The sequence below is a fragment of the Lepidochelys kempii genome, chromosome 26 (genome assembly GCF_965140285.1).
Source record: "Lepidochelys kempii isolate rLepKem1 chromosome 26, rLepKem1.hap1, whole genome shotgun sequence".
In the NCBI taxonomy this organism is placed as follows: Eukaryota; Metazoa; Chordata; order Testudines; family Cheloniidae; genus Lepidochelys; species Lepidochelys kempii.
Window position 1 is genome coordinate 15645914 of NC_136405.1, and position 27269 is coordinate 15673182.

At 55.1% G+C, this 27269-nt stretch overlaps 1 protein-coding gene across 12 annotated transcripts in view; it reads left to right on the forward strand.

The window, feature by feature from the left end:
- The first annotated feature begins 647 nt into the window (after positions 1-647).
- The window catches only part of PAX8 (paired box 8), a 41716-nt gene continuing 15094 nt past the window's right edge, over positions 648-27269 (forward strand). For 10 of the 12 annotated variants that reach the window (XM_073324909.2, XM_073324915.2, XM_073324913.2 and 7 more), the window contains exons 1-3: positions 648-782; positions 1083-1275; positions 26443-26650. In XM_073324909.2, coding sequence (XP_073181010.1) covers positions 1251-1275; positions 26443-26650 — 233 coding nt within the window. In that variant the 5' untranslated portion in view covers positions 648-782; positions 1083-1250. The remainder of the gene's footprint in view (positions 783-1082; positions 1276-26442; positions 26651-27269) is intronic. The other 2 variants (XM_073324917.2, XM_073324911.2) reach the window with 2 other exon arrangements.

The window sequence follows — 27269 nt, forward strand, 5'->3', positions numbered from 1 at the left end:
GTGCGTGCACACACAGACACATACTCACAGATGTCTCAGGGCAAGTGATGCAGGGTGGAGCGGTTTGATCCTGATTCCTCACCCCCTGATCAGGCAAAGCTGCCAGTTTGGAAAGCAGCCTGCATCACCCGGGGGCTGTCGCTTTCCCGCCATCGCTGCCTGGCACCTGAGTACAGCTGGCATGACGGAAGGGCCCAATCCCACACGCACCTGCTCACCCAGGGCTGGTCTTGGCCTTTGCTCCCCGGGCCAGGCCTGCCAGCTGGTTGCACCCTCCTGTGGGCTCTGCTTGGGCCCCACCTGCAGGGACTGGCCCCTGGGGCCAGTGGAAGTGACTCTGGACCTTTGCCGGGAACAGGCCCCTGGGCTTGAGGGAAGGATGGAGCTAACCACTCCAGATCTGCCCAGAGCCCTGCCCCTAAGCCCGGCTCAGTGAGGGGGAGCCCTGGCCCGGGCGAGGGGGGGCAGTGTGGGGGGCTCCCCACTCTCCTCCCTAGTCTACAAACCCCGGCTCCTGTGTCTTTCTTTTTAACTCTTCAAGCCACTCAGCCATGACCCCCCTCCCCCTCCAAAACCCCAGCCAGCCAATCCCGCGCCTCTCCGCTCTGCCGGGCCGCTCTCGGGGGGACCCCGTGGGATAAAACCGGCTGGAAATGACTCTGATTGGAAAAAACTTCCCAAGCAATCAAAAGTCAAACGGAGATTTCTGGTGGTGCGTCCCCCGCCCCTCCCCCCGCCGACTCGGAGACAGGCAGCTCGAGGCGGGTGCTGCAGCCGACCAGGTAACAGCAGTGCCCCCCCCCACATCGATGAGTGCTTGGATCTCTGCTCCCCAGGTGCGGGGGGGTCCAGATTTCGGGGTGTGTGTGTGTAAAATCTCTCTTCCAAGTGAAGGGGGCGACCCTTAGCGGAGGGGGGTTGGGGTGTGACCCCCCCATCTCTCAGAACTGGGTGTATTTTCACCCCTAAGCATCCCACAGCTGAAGCTGCCTCGGACACCTGGGTCCCTCCTGGCTGCAGAAGGGGGCTGCCTGGGTTCCTGGCCCTTTCCAGCAGCTCATTTTCCCTTCTCCCCCTTCCAGGCCTGCAAGACTTTTCTTGGCGGGGGGGGGGGCTTGAGATCCAAAGGTGACCCCCCACCCCTGCTCCTCTGCAGCGCCCAGCTCCTGCTTGGGAAGAAGAGATCTACCGCCAGGAGCACCTGCCCGCCTTCCTTTGGAGGGGCGATCTCCCCCGCCCCCTAACCGGCCATGCCCCATAACACCATCCGATCAGGTAAGATCTGCCCAGCCTGGGCCTCCTCCGTCCTCCAGCCGTTCCCCGCGCTGGGCTGGATCGGAGCCTGCGCCGCTAACCCACTTCTTGGCGACGGAAAGACCGGGGGCTGCGGGGTGTGAAATGCGGGCTCCACTGGGCAGCGGGGGGAGAAGAGAGGAATCCCGCCCGACATGAGCCCCTGCACCGGGTCCCCTCCCGTCTCCTGCTGACGGGCCATTTCTTCCGCTTTCCTAGCCCCGGGCCAGCCGGAGACTGGGTGTCTGCGGGCTCGCGGCGCAGGGGTTTCTCCCCACGTTTGCTTTGCGGGGACACTACTTTGGTCCCTTGTCTTGCTGATTGATCGCGTGCCCCTCGCACTGGGAAATCCGGCAAAAGGGAGAGAGACCCCGGAGAAGAAAAAAATCTCCCCTTCGGGCGGCCAGATTGAAACAGGGACATTTTAAGTTTAAAGTCAAATTGGAATAAAGTTTAAAGTCAAATTTGCCCGTCCTCTGCTCCCTGCTGACTGCTGAGTTTCCATTCACTTCACGTGGGTCTGGATTAAACCCAGCGCCCATTTCCAAGCGAACCCCGTTAGCAGAAGGGAGGGCTTCTTTGGCGGGGCCTAGTACAGTTTATTCATGTTTAATTCTTTTTAAAAGGGAGATAATTGGGGGTTGTTTTTTGGTCTTAAAGAAGGAGAAAAAACTCTCCCAGATCTAAATATCCCGCAGTTAATCCCGGGGTAATTATGTGATTAAAATCTCCCCACGAAAATCTGGAAATCAACCCCGCCGGTCGCCCCTAAAGCAGGGAATACATCCTGAGATGTGTAAGTTTCCCTTGATTTGTGCAGAGCTGCAGGCGGCGGCCCGGGGTGAATATTGACTGGACAGTTCGCTGGGCTTGTTTTAATACCCCAGATGCGGGCGAATACATGGGGCTTGGGGCAGCGGGGATCTGAGTGTGCCGGGAAATAACCACTCCCTCGCTAGGTGTGGGAATAAACACGAACCACTCGCGGGAAGCGGGGGGCTCTGGGCGGGGGGTGGCAGGGATGGAGAAAAGCCCTTGGCAAACAAAAGCAACCCCCGCGTGGGCTGCTAAAAGCCACGCCGGGCTCGGGTGGCCGGGCGCGGGACAAGGCAGGTGGGCGGACAGGGGGACCTGAGCTGTGGAAGGGGCGAGTTTGTAGAACTTTTCCCTTTGCTTCGGCCGGCTCCGCTTCGGGTCCTGCTGGCCCACGGAGGTCGCGGTGGGAACGGGATGGCAGCCGACTGCGCATTCGTATTGCGGTGGCCTGGCTCAGGCTGGGACGGACAGGTGGCGGGGGCAGGGGGTTCGGCTGGACACCTTTTCCGGGGGCGTGGGGCGATTCCAAGAAGATCCACGTGGTTATTTGCCCCACAAGATCCTGTGTTTGTCCGAAGCTACCAGCCTGGGGCGGCGTGCGGGGCTGGGAGGGAGGGAAACGGGGATTTATAGAGAGCGCTTCGCTTGGATTGATCCCGGGGGGACACAATCGATAGTTCCGATTAATTCCGGCCGACTAGGAAGTCCAGCTTCGTAAAGGAAGCTTGACTTATAATAACACAGGCTCGGAGCGGGGTACGGAGGTATCTATTTATCTCTCTGTTAAGCCTGCTGTGTAACACACCCCAGTGTTTTAGAGCGTCATTCCGGTTCTTGTGTAAACCCAGCGGTTCCAGGGAACTAGTGTCCGAGCTGCCTGCCCCGAGCACTGTGTTTCTATGGAGCGGGGGCTCTTTGATCCGGATCGGGGCATATTTTGGTTGTGTGGTTTCCGCAGCGAACGGGCTCGGGTCCGCTCTGCCCCATGGCACATCAGACCCGAGCCCGGCTTTGTGTGCTGATCCCAGGTCTCGGCTCGCGTCCCGCTTTTTCGGCCGGCAGCCCCTGGCTGGGGGGATTTTCTGTTCGTTAAAAATAAATGCACCGAACGTGTTTCTTCCCCCTTCACATTAAATCCAACATTTCTCTTCGCTTCCCCTTTCCTTCTCCTGCCTCCCGCCGGCCCTGTGTAAACCGACACAGGCCCGGGGGCTGCAGTGTGTAGCCTGAATTCGGACTCACGAGGCCGAATTGGGTTTAAACAAATCCGAGCGATCCAGGGACTTTGCCACGTAACAAAGAAAACCCGAGAGGAAATCTATTTCTCCCAATCGATGCGAAATCGGTCGGTCAACGCAAAGCGGGCAGCGACGGGCTCTGTTTCCATTGCTACACTCCTTTCCTTGCTGCTTCCAGAGCTTCCTTCTGAAGGGAGAAACCAATCTCTCAGCCGGTGGGCGAAATGCAGCGTCCGCTGGCCTCTCTCCAGCCAGACACGTTTTAAAATAAAGGCGTGAGCCCCCAGTGACCGCCGCGCTGGCCTCGGCCAGCTCCAGACCCAGCCCTTGTGTTTGCTGTCCCCGGGTCCGTTCTCACCCCAGCATTGTCCCGAAGGGAGCGACCGCAAGCATCGGGATTTTACAAGGCGCGGCCTGATTTGTGGGTCCCGTTTTTAAAGAAAAATTGATTCCCGGCGATTCTGCTCCCGGCGTGTCCAGCACAAACACAGACGTGCCGTTGTCTTTGGTTCGGGGGTTTGGCCGCTGTGTTTTCTCTCTCGCTGGCTCCTTCGCTCCCTGGCTAGCGGGATTTTTGGTTTGGTTGTTAAGGTTTGATCCTGCCCCCTTCAGCTCCCCGTGCCGGGGAAATGGGACCTGCTCGGGGCCTGCGACTCCCCGAGCCGGCCGGCTCCACCGACAGGGGGGTGAAAGTCCCAACTAAAGAATGGCCATGGTCGCCAAAAGACATCTGCGAGGCAGGAAGGGCCATTCCCCAGCCCTGCCAAAACCAGGGCGCGAGAATATGGTTAAAAAAGGGAAAATAAAAGAAATCTCAAATCAACCACAGGGCGCTGCCGCTGGACCCAGGTCATTTCGCGGGGGGGCGCTGGGGCGGGCAGCAGTGTCCCCCCGGCCCGGCTGTCCAGAGACCGAGGCGGGTTCTGACACCCAGCTCGGGCTTTGCCTTTGTGGACGGTTCGCGTCCTCTCCCCCCACCCCAGCCCCGCAAGAGAAAGTCCTCAAGGAAAGTTAATTAGGAGATAATGTAGCCACCTCCCGGATGAGTTTCCAGATAAGAGTCTTTTCAGGCTTCGTCACTTGAATTGTGACCGGGGGGGTTTGGACACTTTTTCGGAAGTCACATGGGGGACTTTATCCTGGGTTCTCGGGTTACGCGGGGTTTATTATCTTGTCATAAATCTACGGCTACATTCCTGGGGGCGGGGAGGGGGGCGGTTAATTCATGTTAAAGGGTCACCCTGCCACACGTCCTTCGGACTTCATTTTTTAAACGGTGGCCCGGGACAATGGGGCAAAGAGGCTGGCAGTGAGCGCAGAGGGATTTGGGTGGCTGCTGGGAAGCGGGTAAACACGGGTGGGTCCTTCATGTCTGGGCCCAGGGACAGCGGCAGGCAGGGAATGGCCTGGGTGCGCAGGGCTGTGATTTCTTACCCCTGCGTGTGTCTGGATCTAGCCATAGCCCCTGCCGGGATAGGGGGTTAGTCAGGGCTCTGCTGTGTAGCTTTATGTCTAGAGGAGACCAGGTGCTGACAGGTGCTATACAGACAGGTGTAAGTGTGTTGGGAGTCTCTTGTGTGTCTGTGGGGTGTCTGGGAATTGCCAGCCGCAGTACTCCTGTGTTTGTGTCTGTGTTCACTTTCGATCGAGCTGTGAAGCTAGGGTGACCGGATGTCCTGATTGTCCCAATATCTGGGGCGTTGTCTTATAGAGGTGCCTATTTCCCCCATCCCGATTTTTCACACTTGCTGTCTGGTCACCCGGTGTGTGGCAAGCTGCGGCCTAGCAGTGGGTGTGTACCGCACACTACCACAAAGGCCTACATCTGAGCAGGAATAAGGAAGGACACCCAGATAGAGTGATCACTTTAGATAAGCTATTGCCAGCAGGAGAGTGGGGTGGGAGGAGGTATTGTTTCATGATCTCTGTGTGTATATAAAGTCTGCTGCAGTTTCCACGGTATGCATCCGATGAAGTGAGCTGTAGCTCACGAAAGCTCATGCTCAGATAAATTGGTTAGTCTCTAAGTTGCCACAAGTCCTCCTTTTCTTTTTGCAGATAGATCATGTAGCCAGAAACCGTAGCTTGCAGAACGCCCCCCGCTCTATAAATCCGCCCAGCCGGCCCCATCCCCGGCATCAGTCTCACACACACGTACAGCGCCGCACGACTGTCGTGGGGATCCGTCCCAAGCGACTCCGTTAAAAGACAAGAGAGGCCTTGTCTGCTGGACCAGCCTAGCCAGCAGAGCTGCACCAGCCTGGCCATAGCAGCAAATCCCCCCCCGGGGCTGGGATCCCCAAGGCAAACAAGCGCAACCAGGACAACCAGCTGAGGCTGCTGCTGGCAGGGCTCTGAGGCAGGGGTGCTGGAACTAGGGGTGCGGGGGGGAGGGGGGCTGCCGCACAGCCTGGCTGGAAGTGGTTTCCATCATACACAGGGTTTACTTTGGTTCAGTGGCTCTCAGCCCCCACCGTACAAATTGCTCCAGTGCCCTGGGGGCACCCGGCCCCCCTCCCCAGAGCCAGGCCGGCAAAACTTGGTCGTGTCGCTCGGCCTGTAGAGGCTGTTTCTGCAGTGACTCGGGCCCCAGGAGCCTGGATCCGCGAGGCGGGGGCACCTGGCCAGTGACCTCAGGGCCGGAGTCCAAGTGGGTTTCATGTTGGAGGCTCTATAGAACGTTTTACTCTGTCCCAAAGCAGGAGCAGTTCAGCCCAGGAGCTGATGGGCTGGCGGGGGTGGGGGGATTGTAGCACTCGCCTGTACTCAGAGAGATCCCCAGTCACCCGGCCCTGCTCAGCTCCGGGGGGGAGGGGCAGGATAGCAGATGTCCCCGTATTAGGGGCTTTGTCTTATACACACAACTCTACCCGACCCCCCACCTCAAAAAAGTGTCCTGATTTCTCACACTTGCTCTCTGTTCACCCGAGTGCATGCCCAGGGCTGGATCCTTCTCTCCCTTGTAATTTACATCAGCCCCAGGAGCTCCACTGCGTTGGAGGGAGCTAGGGAGGAGCAGGGACAAGAACCAGGCCCCTTATCCGTGGGCCCGATCCTGTGGTGGCTGCGGTGAGTGCAGGTTTGGTTCTGGAGCGATGGGAGCAGGACTCGGCAGCCCGCCCCCGCCTTGCTGTAATTATTAATGGGCGCTGGGATGCAGGGGCAGAGGGAGTGTAAGCCCAGGCCCAGGGTCTAATCACTCACGGCCCAGAGCAGGGGGTTGGGAGGGGAGAAATGAGAGTTGTTTTTTAAAAGGCATAAAATGCTTTAAAAACCCAGTCTGAGCCCAGGGGAGTGGGGAGCCATGAGGCCTGACCGGGCAAGGTAAAAGCTTTACAACAGAGCACCCCCCACTATGTTCCCCCCACCCATGTGTCACGCATAAACCACTGCACCCCCCACTTCCCACTGCATCCCCCCACCCAGTCACCCCCATGCACCACTGTGACCCCCACCCCCCCACTGAACCCCCCACTCCCCACTGTGTCCCCACCCTCACCACTGCACCCCCCACCCAGCCAGCCCCATGCACCACTGTGACCCCAACCCCCCAGCACTGTGACCCCCCAGCTACCCACATGCATGACTGTGACCCCAACCCCCACCACTGTGACCCCCCACCCAGCCATCCCCATGCACCACTGTGACCCCAACCCCCACCACTGTGACCCCCCACCCAGCCATCCCCATGCACCACTGTGACCAACCCCCCACTGAACCCCCCACTCCCCACTGTGTCCCCACCCTCCCCACTGCACCCCGGACCCAGCCAGCCCCATGCACCACTGTGACCCCCCACCCAGTCACCCCCATGCACCACTGTGACCCCCAGCCCCCCACTGAACCCCCCACTCCCCACTGTGTCCCCACCCTCACCACTGCACCCCCGACCCAGCCAGCCCCATGCACCACTGTGACCCCTACCCCCACCACTGTGACCCCCCAGCTACCCGCATGCATGACTGTGACCCCAACCCCCACCACTGCACCCCCCACCCAGCCAGCCCCATGCACCACTGTGACCCTACCCCACCACTGTGCCCCCCAGCCACCCCCATGCACCACTCACCCCCCACTGCACCCCCCACTTCCCCACTGCACAGCTGCTCACCCCATGCACCGTGCATGCACCACTGCATCAACACGCCAGTGCATCCACACGCACGCATGCACTCATGCAGGATACGAACCTGCATCATCGCACCAGCATAGAGGGTACACTTGTCAACACACCAACGGTCACAGATCCCCACGCCAAAGACTGGAACAGACACACACAGCCAACCTACGCCCACCATCCAGACAGACGTGGACAAACCGACACAGCATCCACAACCCACTATATGCACAGCCAACCTACAGACAGCCGCAGCATCCACAGACCCCCACGATTCTGTACGAACACCTTCCCGCCCCCAGGGTGTCTATACAAACACGCCCAGTCAAATACACAGACACGCACCGACGCCCAACATACACACAGTCTAACATACACAAACACAGCCAACATACGTGAACACACCCATATGTATAGGTGTCCATATCCCCCCTCTGGCCACAGAGCCCTGCAGAGAGAGAAGAGTAAGCAACATGTTTCAGATCCGAAAATATATTTGAAAAATGCTGCGTGTATTTTTGCCAGCTGGAGCAATGTGAGGGGGCGAGATGCCCAGCGGGTGCAAACTTGCGCACGCGGGATCCAGCAGATGCCCAGTGACTGATACCAGCTGAGGATCTGGCCCTGGTCTCTGGAACGTCACGGTGGCATGTTTTCCCTGAGCCAAGGCAGGAATCGGAACGAATCGAGGGAGAAATACAACTGCGTAAATCATCTTGTGGTGCAGCCGGTATCATACACACCAGACAGACGGGGCTTTTCGTCACCAGTGCAGCACCTCACCACGCAGTGATGGAGTAATCGGGTGGTCGTAACGAATTGTCACTTACTATCCGGCTGTCGCAATAGCGCTGAATATGGGGCAGATTTTCAGAGCGGAGCGCAGGCCTGTGGGAAGCCAAAGGGCTCTATGCATCTCACTGCACCCTTGTGCCTTTTGAAAATCACCCCCCTATTTCTTTGAAATCAGGGGTGGAGCCAGGGAGAGAGGCTGATTTACCCCAAGTAAAGATCTGGCCCTTTAATCACAATGCCACACAAATCCACCCCTCCCACCTTTAAAGGGAAAAGAGGGGAATGGAGACACCTGGGCCACCCCGGAACACCCATCCCTGGGTGATCTGCAGCCTCCAGAGCCAGCGCCTGGTGGGGAGCGGCTGGGCTGGGGCGGGGCGGCCCTCTGCCAGAAGGGGGTGGCCCTGGGATGCTGTGAGGTGATCTCCAACCAAAAGCAGAGGCGAGGAGTGAACCCTGCAGCCCTTACTCCCTCGAGTAAGGACTGGGCAAGGAGATGAGGCTTTGGTGTAAATCAGCAAGACTCATTGCAGCGAGGGCCAGATCCTGCTGGGGGTGATCCTACTGGCGTCAGGGGCTGGAGCAGAGTCCCTCCCATGCACAAATGTCAGAAGGTGGGGACCATGTGTGCGCAGGTCTGGCACAGGCATACAATAATCTTTAGGCTTCAGACTCGGGCGGGGCTAGGTGATGCTGGGCTGAAACGTGGCCATGCAGCGTGTGTGATGCGTGGCAATGCGCATGCTGTCCTGGGGCGGGGTCATGCTGCACCACGGGGCCGTAATAGCGTGGCACGAAAACTCCCGGGACCAAGAGCTACTGACCAGGGACCAGCCTCCACTCCTCACATAGCTGCATGGCGAGGCTAGCGGACGGCACGGGGTGGCCCTTGGTGCACTCCGGATCCATGCAGGGAAACGGAGCCAAGCGGCCCCGTGTTCACGTGGCTGGGTCGTGAGCTGGGTCGATGCCTAGGGCGGGGGTCCTCAGTCTGGGCTCCGCAGACCCCTGGGGGCTTAGACTGAAAACTCACTGAACAGAATCTAATGACAGCCGCAGAGAAGAGATTTCCAAAGGGGTCTGCGCCTCCCTTCGGAATTTGTTAGCGGGCCGCAAATGAAAAAAGGTTGCAAACCACTGCTCTAGGGGTGGCCTGGGGAGCCTGCGGCTGGGGGTGTTGGGCTTTGTACCACAGGGCTCTCAGGGGTTGTTCCTGAGTCCCTTTGGGTGGTGTTAAACGTTCTCTGGGAAGGGAAAAGCCAGGCTCCTTCATGGCTGCTGGGCCCGAGAGCTGAGCTCATCAGCATTAATGGCCCCCAGAGGCCCGCGGGGGCCGATGCGCGCCAGCCGAGCGTCGCATGGGGCTGTGCAGAGCAACGCTCGTCGCTCCGGGGCTGTGGGGTCATAGGCCAGATTCTGCCTCTAGGGACTGCCATGTAACAGCTCTGATTTCTATGGGGCTTCGCCTGATTTACACCAGGGCATTGCCAGGGCTTTGCCTGTATCCGTGAGGCAACTGCCGTGTCGGGTGGGGGCGACAGGGTTCAAAACAGCCCAGAGCTCTGCTGGGACCCAGTGGAAACTCCCCCCTCCTGCCCATCCTCCATTGTACGGGGCGGGGGGGAACTGAGGCACAGGGCAGGGCCTGACCCAGCTGGTCTCTGACACAAGTTGGACACAAGTTTTGGCCTTGCTCCTGCTCCCCTTATTCAGCTAAGTCCAGCTGGAGTTTCCAGATCAGATTCTTAGGGGAAAGCTCCCTGCTCCCTCAGCTGGGGCTGCATCCCCAGGCCTCTGCTCCCCTCCCGGGAAGCCCCACTCTGAGGTCCAGGCATATGGCTGGGGGAAAGCCAAGGAGCTCCCTGTCAGGCACTGGAGCTGGGTCAGCTTGGCTGGAGGTTGTTGCTGGGAATGGTGGGGGCTGGCCTGGGGTTGGGGGATGCTGTTAAAGAGGACACTCGGGGCTGGGGTCAGTATTTGGGGCCTGGTGCTGAGTGTGGGGTTGGGGTGGCCGCTGGCTGCGGACGGGGGAGCCAAGTGTCGCAGCGGGGTCTAGAAGCAGTTAATGGGGCTGGAGGAAGGGTTCAGATTTTCCCGTTAAAGGCATTTTAATGGCGCATGACATCTTGCCTCCCCCCGGGGAGGGGGCCAAATGCCTCTCTCCATCTGCCCCAGAGCGGACCCCCTGCATCCCACTGCTCCCTGTAGGATGGAGGCCTCTCTAGCAGGGATAGGCCCTGCCGGGGGACCTTGGGCCCCATTCCCTCTCCCATGCCTCGGTTTCCCCTCCCAGCTCTTTGGAGCAGCCTCTCACTGTGTGTCTGCACAGTGGGAACCCTGATCTCAGTGGAGGTCCATGCGTGCCCCCTGCTAAGGCCACGTCCCCCTGGCCATGCCAGCCTGCTGAGTGTGGCCTGCCCCTAACTCCACCATGCCGAGGTCCTGGCTAGCAGCACGTCCTTCCCTCTGGCAGCTGCCTGGCTCTGACCCTGCCCTGCTCCGGGCCTGGGTGCGGTGCTGCTGCTTGCAGCCACAACTGCGCTGGCTGAGGCACCAGTGGAAGCATGTGCCTGATCCAAAGCCCCCCGCGCTCAGGGGAGGGACTTGCAGTCCCTGGGCTTGGATCAGGTCCTGCAGGGCAGAGAGCAAGACCCCTGAATTGTCCCCCGGAACTTGACCTCTGCCCCTCCCTCCCCCAGGGCTAACCCTGGCCCCGACTGGCCCCCAACATAGACTGCGAATGAACCCACCCGCCAGCAACCTTCACTCCCCGTTTGAACACCAGGGTCACTGAGTGTCATGGAAGCAAAGTGCCGTGGAGCATTTGGTTGAGCAAAACTGGGACAAAGATCTTGGTGGCTCAGAGGCCGATGTGGCAAGATAGCTGGACCCGTCCGACAGACTGTGCTCTACAACCAAGATGGCCCACAGCCTGGAAGGATGTCCGGGAATCCCCGAGCCCTGTCCTCTGAAAATCAGCCTTTTGTCACGTCTCGCACCTGAGACGGAGGGCTGAGGGGGAGGGGTGTTCTCTTACTGTGTGTCTGTGCAGCAGACTGTTCCATAAATATTTCTGCTCCGTATTTGGAAAAGAGCTGGATGAAGTATTCGTATCATAAGATGACGAAATACTTTCCTCTCCAACAGCAGCTCAGGAGGATGTCAAACAGCAACGACTAAAGTCAGACCTCTTTAAATCAGCAGGAGCAGAGGCCTTGCACCCAAGAGTTTCAAAAGAGCTGGCAAAGGTGTCTCCTGTCCAATTAGTGCTGATTGTTGTTGCTAAGTCATGGAGCACTGGGGAAGTTCCAGAAGGCCGGAAGAAAGCTAATGTTGTGCCAATATTTAAAAAGGGGACGACCTAGGGAGTTACAGGCCTGTCAGCCTGACATCAGCAAAATAGTGTGGTAGCCAATCTGATACTCCTTTAATAAAGATTAAAGGAAAGCAATGTAATTAACGCCAATCAATGTGGGTTTATGGAAAACAGATCCTGGCAAATTCACGCTGTATATTTTAAAAATGAGAATACAAGGTTGATTGGTAAAGTTATTAGTAGAGTTGTAATTAACAGTGTTGGGAGGAGGGATAGCTCAGTGGTTTAGAGCATTAGCCTGCTAAGCCCAGAGTTGTGAGTTCAATCCTTGAGGAGACCATTTAAGGATCTGGGGAAAAATTAGGGATTGGTCCTGCTTTGAGCAGGATGTTGGACTACATGACCTCCTGAGGTTCCTTCTAACCCTGATATTCTATGCTTAGACTCCTCTAAGGCATGTGACCTTGTGCTGACATTTTGATTAAGAATCTAGAACAATATAAAATCAAGGGGGCTCAGATTAAATGGCTTGATAAGTGGCTGACTGATACATGTTCAGACCAAACTGTAAAAGGGAAGAAGGAGAATCTGGGGAACTACAGATTGCTCAGCCTCACCTCAGCTCCTGGAAAAAATCATGGAGCAGGTCCTCAAGGAAACCCTTTTGAAGCACTTGGAGGAGAGGAAGGTGATCAGGAACAGTCAACATGGATTCACCAAGGGCAAATCATGCCTGACCAACCTGATTGCCTTCTATGATGAGATAACTGGCTCAGTGGATATGGGGAAAGCGGTGGACATGATATATCTTGACTTTAGCAAAGCTTTCGATCCGGTCTCCCACAGTATTCTCGCCAGCAAGTTAAAGTATGGGCTGGATGAATGGACCATAAGGTGGATAGAAAACTGGCTAGATTGTCGGGCTCAACGGTTAGTGATCAACGGTTCGATGTCTAGTTGGCAGCCAATATCAAGTGGAGTGCCCCAGGGATCGGTCCTGGTGCTGGTTTTGTTCCACATCTTCATTAATGATCTGGATGATGGGATTAGTTGCACCCTCAGCAAATTCACAGATGACACTAAGCTGGGGGAAGAGGTAGATAAGCTGGAGGGTAGCGATAGGGTCCAGAATGACTTAGCCAAATTGGAGGATTGGGCCAAAAGAAATCTGATGAGGTTCAACAAGGACAAGTGCAGAGTCCTGCACTTAGGAAGGAAGAATCCCATGCACCGCTACAGGCTGGAGACCGACCGGCTAAGCAGCAGTTCTGCAGAAAAGGACCTGGGGATTACAGTGGATGCGAAGCTGGATAGTAGTCAGCAGTGTGCCCTTGTTGCCAAGAAGGCTAATGGCACATTGGGCTGCATTAGTAGGAGCATTGCCAGCAGATCGAGGGAAGTGATTATTCCCCTCTATTCGATACTGGTGAGGCCTCCTCTGGAGTACTGTGTCCAGTTTTGGGCCCCACACTACAGGAATTATGTGGACAAATTGGAGAGAGTCCAGCGGAGGGCAACAAAAATGATTAGGGGGCTGGAGCACATGACTTATGAGGAGAGGCTGAGGGAGCTGGGATTGTTTAATCTCCAGAAGAGAAGAGTGAGGGGGGATTTGATAGCTGCCTTCAACTACCTGAAGGGAGGTTCCAAAGAGGATGGAGCTTGGATGTTCTCAGTGGTAGCAGATGACAGAATGAGGAGCAATGGTCTCAAGTTGCAGTGGGGGAGGTCTAGGTTGTATATTAGGAAAAACTATTTCACCAGGAGGGTGGTGAAGCACTGGAATGGGTTACCTGAGGAGGTGGTGGAATCTCCTTCCTTTGTAGTTTTTAAGGCTCAGCTTGACAAAGCCCTGGCTGGGATGATTTAGTTGGTGTTGGTCCTGCATTGAGCAGGGGGTTGGACTAGATGACCTCCAGAGGTCCCTTCCAACCCTAATCTTCTATGATTCAATTATTATGATGGCTGGACAGATGTGTAAATAGCCCTGTTGGTGTGATCACTTGTCCATTATTTCAGCAAGTGTGAGCATCCCTGTTGCTGGTCCTGGCCCTGTGGGATGCAGCACCCCCTTCCAGTGAGTGAGGGGATCTGGCACCTCACAGGATCAGGCCCTAACAGAGCCCCCTTCAGGGACAGATTCTGACAGGCCTTTTAGCCTTATGCCCATAGTGCTGTGGAGTTCCCCCTCTCTGGGGCTGTCCCACATGGCCTGCAGCGGGACTGGGGGTCTCTGGGCCGGCCCAGGAGTGGGGTGGGGAATCATTGGAAGGTGGGGGCTTGTTTAAAAGATGGTGCAGTGAGGTGGCCAGCCGGGCAGCGCGTCCCAGCCCTGCGCCAATGTGTGGTGCCCTCCCCTCCATGCACACCCACTGCCTGGCAGCCAGCTGCCCCCCTTTCCCCCCCACCGCTCTCCATCTCGCCTCCCCTGCATAATCGTTCTTGCCTGCATGAGCGCTCCGGCTCCGCAGCCCGGCGCCCCTCGGAGGCATTCTCCCCTCGCCTGTTATTTTTGTATTAGCGCCGAGCCCATTACAGCTAATTTGCTCGCCCTAATCTCCATTTATTTCTCCCTCGTTGATATTAGATTTTGCTTCTCTATTGCTCCGGCCTGATTTCCTCTTTGTCTCTCTAATGGCCCCCCCATTTCTCTATTAATCTGGTTTCCTCTCGCCATGCGCCCCCCCCCCTTACCACCCACCCCAAACTGAGTCCCCTTTAAATTAACTCCTTACTGCCCAGGGGCTGGTGGAGCAGGAAAGCAGCCAGGCTTCGCAGAGGAACAGGCCCCTACTCAGAGCCCCCCATGTGTTGGCTCTCGCACCACACTGAGACCCCAGAAACAGGCCACATCCTCCAGCACCCACCAGGGGCCTGCCCTACAGCCTGAACCCCCTAACACCATGGGGAGCACTCCCTGACCCAGCCAGGCTCACCCTGCACAAGCCCAGCAGCCTCTGGGGGTTTGATCCCCACTCTCTTTGTGGTGTTTTGTAAAGCCCCAGCTCCTGGAGCCAGGGGAGTTTCTGCTCCAGACTGCCTGTTTGCAGAGGGCAGCTGGTCATGTGGCCCCAGGCCCCCTCGCAAAAAAGCAAAGACAAAAGGACCCCACCTTTGGCATTGCAAAAATCCCTTGTGGTTTCTAAGGCCACCTCATCATTTTGGGGGGCCTGGTTCATTGGTTTTGACCACTAGGGGCTGGCCAGATGGAAAAAACTCTGCTCTGGAGAGTTAATGGCACTTCTCTGTAACCCAACTCTTCTCTCCCACCCCCTTGGTCGCTGGTACTCCAGCTCCCCTTCCCCACCCCTCTGCCCCCATTCCCTGTATCCTGTCCTCTGCTCCACATTCCTGGACACCCTCCCAGAACCCGCCAGGCTCTGTCTCCCAATTCCACTGCCCCTCCCCAACACCCTTACCCCGCCTCTGTTCCCAAGCGCTGTACCCTGACCTCCCCAGCCCCTGTAACCATCTCAGCCAGCTCCTGTATGTCACCCCCTTTCACGTCCCACACTGAGCCCCTCTAAGCGTTACTGGTGCCTCAAGCTCCCTGCTCCCACCTGGCTGACCTTACGTTCCTGGGAGTGGGGCTGGGAGTGGTATATCGAGTCAGAGATTATTAGGCCAGACAGGGCTAAGGCAATCATCCAGTCCAACCACCCAATCCCCAACTTAATCCCTCTTTGAACTGGAGCAGACTGTTAGCAAAGCAGCCCGCTCGCTTTAGCAATGGGCTGTGCTGGAGAACACACCAGGCCCTTGGGAGGTCGTTCCAATGGTTAGTGACCCTGGCTTGGACCTGCAGCCAGCGGATCGTGTCAGGCCTTAGACTGAAGACCCCTCTGGTACCAATTTCTGTAGGTTCTGGGATCCAGGGACAGGGATCCAGGGACAGACTGGGATCCAGGTCCCCCTTGACAGTCTCTTTGATGGAGCTCCTGGGGTCGATGGCAGGTTGTCCAAGCCTTTAACCATTCTTCTGGCTCTGCTGCAAACCCTCCCCCATTATCAACAACCTGCTTAAATTGTGGGCACCAGAACTAGGCACGGGATCCCATCAGCGGTCGCACCAGTGTCAAACACAGAGGTGAAATCACCTCTCTGCTCCTACTTGAGATTCCCTTGTTTACCCATCCCAGGGTCACATTAGTCCTTTTGGCCCCAGCATCGCACGGGGAGCTCATGTTCAGCAGATTCTCCTTGCGATGAGCTTCAAACCTTACAGTGGTGCTTATGCAGCGACCCAGGCCTTGGTCCGGCAATGCCTACCGTGAGGAGAGGAACATAAGAACATAAGAGCGGCCAGACTGGGTCAGACCAAAGGTCCATCTAGCCCAGTGTCCTGTCTGCCGACAGTGGCCACTGCCAGGTGCCCCAGAGGGAATGACCAGAACAGGGAATCACCAAGTGATCCGTCCCCTGTCACCCATTGCCAGCTTCTGGCAAATCAGGACGATGGAGAGATCTTCCAGTTTTAAACTGTATAAAGGAAAAACCCAGAAATCTGGCAGAACAAGAACAGAAAATAAATAACATCTAGTGTCATCAAATGCTCGGTTAGGAAACTAAACTGTAAATTACTCTGCGTAGCTCGAAAGCTGGGCTCTCTCCCTGCCAGGAGTTGGGCCAATAAAAGCTCTTTCTCCACCCACCTTGTCTCATTGCAGTACAAAATGTTTGTCAGCACCACAACCCATCGCCCAAGAGGGAATCCACCCCTCTCCCTGGCTGTGAAGTTCGGCTTCGCCTCACCTCTCTCTGGCGTGCGTGTCTCCTTTGCTTCCACACCCCTTTCCAACAGCTCCCCCCCAGATGGCCATGCCTCGTCCCCAGGCGCCCGAACTGTACCCCTCTGCCAGGGTCCCAATGGTCAACCTGGGTTGTACACTCCGTACCCCTCGCCACCTTGCGGGCAGCTTCCTCTCCGGCCCAACCGAGCCTTACCCTCTTGGTTGAAACTGCAGCTGGTGCCAGGGCCAGGGTTACTGCACTTCTTTTCCTACCCATGCAACCCTGCACTGCACCAATATCTGCCCGTGCATTGGCCTGTAACGACGCCAAGCCAAATGAGGGCCTTCCCACCCATTGCCTTTAGAGCAGTGGGTGGGAACGTGTTCATCTGGCCAAGGGCAAGCCTGACAATCCTGGAGAGAAGGAAGCGGGCACATGGTGGAGCAGGCAGGGAGTGCTGCTGGCAACTAGTGGAGTGTATGGGGCTGTGAGGGGCAATGGCTGGGGGGGTCCAGGTAGCGTGTAGGGCTGGGTGTCTGTGTTGGGGTGTGCAGAGATACGAGTGTGTCTAAGCCTGTGTGTAGCTCCCTGCTGGCATGTAGGGGTGGGCACACATGGGCATGTAAATCTGGGTGCATGTAGATCTGTGCATGCGTGTAGAGCTGTGTGGATGTGTGTTGGTCAGTGCATGCGTGTAACTCTGTGTGCAGATCCATGTGCATGTGTGTAGATCCTTGCGTGTGCATGTCGGTCTGGGGGTCACTCAGGGAGAATACTGCCACACTGGACACAAACAATCACAGCCCGGGGCAGAGCACGGAGCTGGGAACCAGGAACTGCTGAGCTCCTCCCAGCTCTTCCCCTGATTCGCTTCATGAAGTTACATAAGTCCCGTCCCCTCTCTGTGTCTCAGTTTCCCCATTTGCAAAATGGCAGTCAGCAGACTTATCATCCTAGCTACGTACTCACATTCCCCTCTCCAAACAAGAGCAGTATCTGGGCAAAAGCTCTTAAGGAATTTACCCCCAACAACCCTGCTGGTTTCAGATGGGGAAACTGAGGTCCCAGATAGGAAGGGACTTGCCCCAGGTCGCCCAGTGAGTCAGCGGCAGAGCTAGGATTTATACCCAGGGCTCCTGGCTGTTAGTCCCGTGCATTAACCACAGCCACACCCTTCGCCTAGTGCATGGGGCAAATACATTAGAGCATAAAGTTCTTTCCAAATGAACAGCTTGATTCTGATTTATCTCATGTTCCTGTGAACCCAGGGTAGCCCCAGTGACTTCACTGGTGTGAGCTGGCGTAGAGAAGATCCGAATCTGCCCAGACACATGCTGCTGAAGGAGCACGGGCTGCAGAATTGTTCTGCTCAGCTCCATACAGGCGTATAACATATTTGGCATGGAAATGAGCGACTGATGCTTCTCCCATGTCACTTTAACTGCATGTTAGGTTGGCTACAGCCCAGTCTGGGGGCGGCCTGGTCCAAGCTGTGATGGCTTCCCTATCGCGCAGGGCATCACGCCTCCCTCCCGCTCCAAGCAGCTGGCCGATCGCTGGCACCAGATGGCAGGAGCAAAGAGAGGCCCAAAGACCCGCAGACGTTATGTCCTCATGGCAGAGCCAGCTCCTCTGGAGCTAGCCTAGCTCAGGTGACGGCAACCGAGCAGGCTGTGTTGGCAGCGGGGATGGGCAGTTAAAAGCACCACCAGGCTCCAGGGACAGGGTTCTGTGTGTGGACAGGCTGGGCCGAAGCCCCAGCTGCAGCTCAGTTCATCCTGCGGCGAGCCCAAGCTGCCAGGCAGCGCTGAGTCAGTAGGCAACGGAAGGGGCACTGCTGAGTACAGAGAACGTGAGGAAAACGCAGACAGTGCTCAGGTCTGGCAGCGAGCCTGGGCAACCGTGTGCTTCTGGACCTGCAGCGTTGCCCCCTTCGGCCGCCACTCTGCAAGCTGGGGGGTTCAGATCAACAGCTTCCAACTGGTTCCCCCTGCCCAGTGCCAAGTGGGAAGCTGGCTGCAGAAGGAGACAGGACAGGTGGGAAGAGGCTCCCTGGTGGTTTTAAGGGTACGTCTACCCAGCAAAACCAGCCCCCCGGCAGCGAGTCACTGAGCCCCGGTCACCTGACTGGGCTCATGGGCCTTGCCCAATGCAGCTAAAAACTGCAGTGGAGACATCTGGGCTCAGGCTGGTGCCTGGCTCTGAGACCCAGAGAGGCAGGAGGCCTCAGGCTCCAGGTGCCAGCCCGAGTGGACGCATCTACACAGCTATTTTTAGCCCCTAGCGCCATGGGAGGCAGACGAAGCTCCCTGTCCTGCCTCCTCCATCCGTGGCCACACCCACACTCCACCCCGCCCCCTCCCCTGCACTGCCCCCTGCCCACTCTGCCCCCCTGCCGCCACTTGCCACGTCCCTCCATCCCTCCCTCCCCTCCGTGAGGGGGTCTCGCAGGGGACGGGGTGGAGGAGGGGAGGGACTGGCTCACCGAGCAGTGGCAGGCAATGGGGACCTCGGGGAAGGGACAGAGCAGGGAGGGGAAGAGGCAGGACCACCACGGCCCAGGTGTCGGGCAGCGGGGCTTAGCCTCCCCTGGCCTATTATACCCATGGCCCATGCCTAGCACGATCCCCGTCATCCTGAGTCAGTTGTCCAGGCCCTGGACTTGCAGCCACGGGGCTTTTGCTGCGTAGACGAACCCTGACTCAAGTGGCGAGGCAGGTTGCTGTGTCTCCATGGCTGTGTTAACCCGGGCTAGCTGACCCACACGCAGCATCACCAGAGCCAGGAGAGCATAAGTGTCTCCTGGCCAAGGCCTGTGGAAATAAGAGGGCAGGGGAATGGCACCCCTGTGGGATTGGAAGAGCCTGGCCTGGAGTTTGCAGACCAAGAGACTTGGCAAGACGGTGCTGACCAGATCCCCAGCCGGTGTGCCGGGCCGCAGCTTCACTGTAGTTGCTGGAACTTTCCCTGTCAACCCCAGCAGCACAGCTGGCCCATCACGTGGACAGGATCAAATGTTAGTGACTGTTAGCGGTGCTGATAGTCCTCCCACCTCCACTTGGTCACGTGGGGTAACCCTACAGACTGCCCTGGAGTCGCCACAGAAGGGCCACGCCCACCGTTGCTCCTGGTGGAATTAGCCAGTGGAACTGACTGCTACTGGCCATGAACTTAGCAAGGTTCAAAGAGAGACTGGATGTGTCTATCAAGCATATGCAGAGTTCTATGGACTACAAATCCGCGCGGGAGTTCTGAAAAAGGAAGTGCTGGAATGCAGGGCAGTGGGCAGCCAGGAGGGAACAGCATGGGGAAGGGAAAGTCGGGGTGTGTGTGTGGGGAATGGGAGGAAAATAGGGCAGTGTGGAAGCTAGAGGAGGAGGGGAGCAGGGGTGATTCCCCACAGAGCCTGTCCCATCCCTGCTTCCCCTCTGCTTGTGCTCCCCATGAGGGGCTCCAATGTTGGGGTGTCTTTGCTGCTTAGCTCCTGACATCTCCCAGCTCTGGCGCTCCAGGCCAGTCTGGGCTGCAGTGATTCAAACCACCGGGCGGAGAGCGGGGATCCGCAAACCATCGATTTTAATCCACTTTTCTGCTTGTTCTCATTGGCACTATAACCATTAAAACATGCACATTTTATAGTCACATGGAGCCTTTACACTAGATTTGGGACCTGGCAGGGTCCCCGCTTACTACATACATTTATTTACACAATTATATAGTGTAATATGTTCAGATTCTTATCAACTGTACATTTTTAGTCTGTTCAAAAATGGTGACTGATCTGTTTCTTATTTCCTAGATAATTAACTTTTTGTTCATGGTTTGTGTCAAGCAGCATTTGGATGCTAACTGGGAATTTAATTAAACACCCAAAACAGCATCTACAATTTATTTTTATTAAAGAAAACAACCTTGGATGTTTTGGATACATCAGCTTCGCTTATCAAACCATATTTCACATTCCAGCTAAATGATTTGTTAAAGGAACAGAGGGATTAACTGTAGTTAGTGAATTAATCTGATTATTTCAGGTCAGCCTGGGAAAAATTTCAAGTCGACATAAATGAAAGTGACTGGAGCATAAGTTCTTACTTGCCTAAGGTGACGAAGTGGGAATTTTCGATAATATTTTTATGCAGCCTTGGCGTGCCTCAGTTTCCCTTTGTATGTTGCATTTCTACCCAGCGGGTAGACAAGGGTTAACACTGGAGCAGTGTAGGAGTTGGGGGTGGGGGGAGTCACTTTGCTGTCTGGGGCAATGGATAAAGCCATTAAAGAACTGGCTCAATCCCACTCAAATCAACAGAGGGTCCAGCAAGACAAAGAGTTGCCCCAAGGACAGAACAACTCCAGAAGTGGAAGGGAGCTGGAGAGCAAGGGGTCAGGTGGCTGGAAGAAGGGGGCCTTTTGGAGGGGCGCAGGAGCCTGGACCGGGGGATCCAAGAGAGGGAGCCAGAGGTGGAGTCCCTCACTACTTGGCTGGCTCATCACGGCACTGGTTGGACCAGGGTGGACTATGGCGTAACCCCTGCCCCTCTGTGCTGACCGAAGGATGTCCAGATTCTGTAGCCAGGTGACTAATTAATGGTGACCTTGTTTGGGAAAGGCTGCCTGTGGGAATATTCCCTGAGAGCATTGTGCTCTGAGGGGCCCGGTCAGCTTGGCTGGATTCACTGCAGGGAGTGTGGGAGCTGTGGAGGCCACGGGCCTGCCCTGGTGGAACTGTGCGGGTCCTTGGGGCCCGGTTCAGTGAAGGGGTCATTCCCAGAAGACTGGGGACAGGCTGGGCAGAGACTAGACCCTAGGACTCAGTGACGCTTGTCTCTTGAAATGAGACAACAGCCTCCTAAGTGACTTAGGCTGTCCTTCAAACTAGTAGATCTCACTGACTTTTTCAACTCGCAGTCGACTTCTCATCTGTGAATCATAGAATATCAGGGTTGGAAGGGACCTCAGGAGGTCATCTAGTCCAACCCCCCTGCTCAAAGCAGGACCAATCTCCCATAGTTGCCCCAGATCCCTAAATGGCCCCCTCAAGGATTGAACTCACAACCCTGGGTTTAGCAGGCCAATGCTCAAACCACTGAGCTATCCCTCCCCCATCAAATGAAGAACATGTTCTCTCTGCACCTTCAGAAGAGGTTACTGCTGCAAAAACTGGGCTAACACTTCACCAAACTGGTTCCAGGTGCTTCGCCAGTGACTTTCACCCGTTCAGTGGTGGGACTTTCCTTTAAAACATGAGCAGCCAACACGTGCTGCTTGCAGGGTTCACCTTCAGCCTGGAATTTATGATGGTTGGGATGATTGATGTGTGATTCTTAGGTGCCACATCAGAGCAGCATCTTCTGCAGTTACACATCTCCCTGGGTCTGCTGGGTTGAGAATATCGACAAGAACATGACTTGGAGGAAGTGCTGGATCCCGCCATTTCTCTCCTGCCTGCAATTTACCTCTGTTGGGGGCTATTTCTTTCTTCAGCGTCTCTTGAAGTTCTTTCCACATTTCCACACCAGCAGCAATTCAGCAGCACCCTGCTGCCGTTTGTCCAAGGCAGGATTCGGGATAGCCAATGTCTTTCTCCACTTCTCTTGTTGTTGGTTGGCTACTTTGGCTGGGAGATTTCCATCTACTTTGTCACGATTTTCCTCATAAATTGCCGTCAGAACAGGCCAGTTCTTAATAAACAGCTTCAAACTGCCATTGAAAGCCCATTGTACACCTAGGAGGGGACTTGGTTTGAATCCTCCTGCTCTCTTCAGTGACGCTGAAGCAGCGTGGTTGTTCTGGAAATATTTTGCAATTTCAACAACATTTTCCTTGATTCCTGGAGTTGTACTTAAGTCTTTGGCTAAAAGATGCATCACATGAGCCCTGCACCCACAGGTTATAAGTGTCGGGGTTCCCTTCATTATCTTGCTTCTAGATTTCTTCTCATCTTTGCTACATTGGCAGCATTGTCTGGGACAAAGCTACACACCTGACACTTGGTTTTTTGTTCATGGTTTGTTATCACTCTTCCTGCTACTTCTTTTAAGTACTTTGCTGAACGGGCATTTCATGATGTATCAGTTGTTTCTATAAGACAGCCAACCGCATCTTCTGTTGTCGCGCAAGCACCTATTACTAGATGATTGTGTACATTGCTTCGCCCATCAAGACTCAGATTAACAAATTTCCCATCAATGTTTTTTGCAAACTGTTCAATGCCCTTCTCATGCGCTGTATCCAGCATCTGTTCAGCAGTGGCTGCTCTGCCGGGCGGAGGCAGCCTGCTCAGAGATTGAACCATGGCAATCAAATGTTTTTCCTGAACAAGACGAAAGGGAGAATTTGTTGCCCAAATGAATTGAGCAATCTTTGCATCTGTGGAGTCTTTGTGGAATTTGCTGCTCCTGGTTACAAACTCATCCATAGTTTTACTGGACAATGAAGGCAAGTTTGGTTTGTTGTTTTTTTTAATCCAAGTAATTTACTGCCTGACACTTGTTTACTTAAAAAGAACAGGAGGACTTATGGCACCTTAGAGACTACCCAATTTATTTGAGCATAAGCTTTTGTGAGCCACAGCTCACTTCATCGGATGTAGCTGCATCCAATCAAGTGGGCTGTAGCTCACGAAAGCTCATGCTCCAATAAATTGGTTAGTCTCTAAGGTGTCACGAGTCCTCCTTTTCTATTTGCGAATACAGACTAACACGGCTGCTCCTCTGAAACCTGTTTACTTGCAGCACTGCTGGCGGCACCGGCAGATGACTCTGAAGTTGCAGACAGTGCAGATGATGGACCATTTATGTCTAGGCTGGACCCTGAAACAAAGCGGTAAAAAAGTCACTCTCGCTCACGGAGTATTGTGCCTTGCACTGCTTTGTAAAAAATGAGATTGTATGATAGATTCCTCCTCCTGCAGCTGTTTGCACCACTGTTTAAAAGATATTTACTCTAAATCCAGTGTTATAGGGAAAATAACAAATCATAGGGAATATCTCAATCTGTTTAAACCCTTATCTCTAGCAACACACCAAACAGCTTGGAAAAAATTGCTACCGTTCCTAGATGCCAAATAACCCTTTACTTTTAAACGGGAAATCGTCACCCAGGGTGTTTGATTAGATTAAGCAATAAAAAAAATGACCCTCCGAAGTCCAGCAGTAGTCAATAAATCCTCCCACAACAAAGTAACGTGACAGTTCTATTTGGAACACCAACATTTTGAAATCCCTATGTAAGCAATGCCCTCAAAACACAACCGAATGACCATAATCTACGGTGTCACTTGCTAGCGCGGTAAGGCATGGTAACTAGTATTTGAGAATGATGCAAAAATAAGTTTACTAACCAACTGATCCAGATCAGATCCAGACCAGACATGTTCACAAAGTTGTTCCCTTCTGAGGAGCATTTTTCATGGTGGTTCATTGTGACACGCAGGCCTCGCATCTCTTTGTGGCACAGTTCACGTTTGGCGCATGTTCCCTTTTTACAGGGATTTCTTGACAATATTCCCAAACAGGGTCTCTTTGACAACCTGCAGCCCTTACAGGTTTTTTCCTTCAGCTCCCAGGTGTTGAAACTGACCCTGCCTTGACAGCAGCATTGCACATTCTGCTCCCTCTCCCTTGCTACCTAACCCCTCCCACCCCCGCCCCCAGAAACGCACATCACTCCACGACTTCTGCTGGTGTGACCCACATGCCAGTCGTGCTGCAGTTTCTGGAGTCAGAGAGGGAGGCTGGCGCGGAAATGAATGGATTTCGGTGTGTTTGCGTCTCTGCCCGTGTATGCTCACAAGGCGACAGAGCGAGGCTCTTTACGTGAAGGGCCCAGATCCAACCAGAAGCAAGGGCTGGCCGTTACCGGCATTCCGTGTTTTTCCATGAGCTGGAGAGTGCGTTTCCATGGTTGTCATAATGTGAGAACGGAGCTAGTCTGACCAGAAGCTATAAACCAGCAGTATGAGATGGCCCAGGTGGGCTCAGAGGATGATCCCAGTGAGATACCTGATGGCGTCTGCTGGCATCAGAGGCCAGGTCTCAACGCCTGGGATGACTTTGCCAGGCTCTTGCACCCCCTAGCACAGTCCCAGGTCACCTTAATACAGCACAGGACCTAGTGTGCCACATTTACAAAACTCGGCTTCCAAACTTAGATGTCTTGCTCCTGATTCTTTCTTTCTAGAGACAAGCAGCTGTTGGTGCAAAGGTTTTGCTGGAGGATCATGGATTCAGCCAATTTATTTGTATTGAAATGTTTGAAGAAATTATAACAAGCGTTAGCCCTGAACATATTTCATATGACATTCAGATTGCCTTTGAAACAGGTGTATTTTTAAAAAGAAAAACTTACTGTCATTTCAATAAAATCCAAAAATGTATTTAAATAAAAAAAATCCGATTTCTGCCCCCACCCCAATCATCATTTTTTTTCCAGGGGGCTTCACGGCTATTTCCTAGACAGCAGAGGAACAGGGAGACTCAGGACTCCTGGGTTCCATTCTGGGCTCTGATGGGGAGTGTGTCTAGTGGGGATGGACTCTTCTGCCCCCATCCAGTTCTAACCTCTCCCTGTCCTCTTCTGCTGCTGTCCCCCACCACACTACATCTCCTGTTCACCCTCCCCCATTCCTCCCCCTTGGCATTAGCCTGGAGGCCTGGAGGGGGAATTGCTGAATGCACGGGACAGACAGTCTCCCTGATCCCAGCACCACAGCAGCCCCAGCCTCTAGGAGGATCAGTTGCAGGTAGGGTGACCAGACAGCAAATGTGAATAATTGGGACAAGGGCGGGGGGGGGTTAATAGGAGCCTATATAAGAAAAAGACCCAAAAATCGGGACTGTCCCTATAAAATCAGGACATCTGGTCACCCTAGTTGCAGGGAAAGTCCTGCTCCGCTCCTGCAGCCCTGGGATGGAGCATGCTCATTCGCACTGTGGGGCTGGAGCATGCAACATCCAGTCACATGTGAGGGGATAGAGCGCACTCAGGGCAGATGGAATCTTTGGAGAATTTAGCTGCCAAACTCTAACAAGTCTCCACTGAGCATGTGTGAACTGAGATTTTAGGGGCTCATCAAATGGCCAACTTTAAGTGAATTTGCATGGGGATGGCAAAAGGCACCTCACTGATCCAAGGGCAACCTCCCCCTGCCAAATTTCAAGTTCTTCCTCCAAAGCATGGAGGTGTTAGAGCTTCTCGACATTTTTGACATGTGCAAAGCCATGTATTTCCCTGCCAGTCTCGGTCTTGGAAACAGCAGAACCATTTTAGCTGAAACTTTCCAAATCAGTTCAGCCTGTGGCAGACCCTGGCCTGGAAAATTTCAACCCTGAAAGTTTAAGTTTGCAAAGTTATACACAACTGAAAACAGGGGTTCGTAATGGGAAGTATCAGACCACCTTAATGATAGGTGTCGCTGCTTGTTCAACCTAAAACAGCTCCAGTGAGAATTCCTACACATCACCCATTTAACACACACCCTTATCCCTTGGATCTGCTCTGTCCAACAATCTCAGATCTAATCTATGTTTGTTTGGTTTGCCTGTGCAGCACCTAATCTCGGAGCAGGGCTCCGAGGTGCTACCAGAATATATCTTTGGGTGAGGCTGGTGCCAGGAAAGCCAGGGCCTGTGCCATCCCTGGGGACAAACAGAGGCTGTTAGCAGTGCCACCAGTACCCAGGGAGCACAGATCCCAAGCCAGGCTAAACAAATCAGGAGATTTTGCTTTCCGGGGTTCGAACCATTGGGCTCATGTTGGGGGTCACATTTTCTCCCCAGCCACGAGAGACAGAAACTTACTTACTTTTTAATAAAATGCCAGTGGAGATTCTCTTGTCATCCTGTGACTCTAGGAGCTGTGGCTTGAAGGAAAACAGCCAATATCGCGAGCCCCGTGATGGAATCACAGGTGTTGGTGACCCTCGTTGGGCTCCAGGAATCTCACTTGTTAGCAGCCCAAAGTTTGCTAAAAATCTCATTGATCCATGGAGTCTAAGGCTGGGAGACAGTGCGATGCGTCTGGTGCCTGCAGGACCCCGGCCAGAGAACATCCCTGGGGGTTCTGCACTCAGCCTGATCTCTCGGGGCTGAGCCAGTGCGCGTAACCGGCTGCGGTACATGGCCCCTAAGTAATACCAGGCCTCCCCTGGCCTGCCTGGGGCTGGCTTTGTCTCTTGGCAGGGCACGGCGGGTTGAACCAGCTGGGCGGGGCCTTTGTGAATGGCCGCCCCCTGCCAGAAGTGGTCAGGCAGCGCATCGTGGACCTGGCTCACCAGGGCGTGCGGCCCTGCGACATCTCCCGCCAGCTGCGGGTCAGCCATGGCTGCGTCAGCAAAATCCTGGGCAGGTAAGCGCAGAAGCGGGAGATGTTTGCTGGCTGGCAGTGGAGCTGGGACGTGGCCTCACAGTCTCCTGGCCAGTCACACCCGGCTTCCCAGCAGAGTCCCCCCAGTTTGCCCTCCATGGGAGGAGCCGGGCCAGGGGCTGTTACAGGCGGCACAGCTCGCCATCCAGTCTGGGAACAGTCCTGCTGCAAAGAGCCCAGCCAGGGTAACTAGAATCTGTCTGGGCAGAGCTAAGTGGACACAAAGGTTGGTCTAGTGGCTAGGGCACTGTCTGGTGCTCAAGAGCCCAGGGTTCAATTCCTGGCTTTGCCCCGATCCCATGTGACCTTGGGCCTGTCCCTGTAGTTCTGCATGCCTCAGTTTCCCGTCTGTCAATGAAGATAATGATCTCGGGGCCTACACTTGGCTGGGGTCCTCTTGGGCAGGCAGCTCTCGGCATGGAGGGACAGGACTCTCTGCTCAAACAGCTCCAGAAACTACGGTCTCTGGCCATCCCTGCACCTGGCTCCCAGCAAGGCTAGTTGGCTGGCGCAGAGTGGCTGGGAAACCCCCACCTCCACACAGGAGCCAGCGGTTGCTGCCACGGGTGGTGGGCTCAGGGTGGATGGTGCCAGGAGTTTG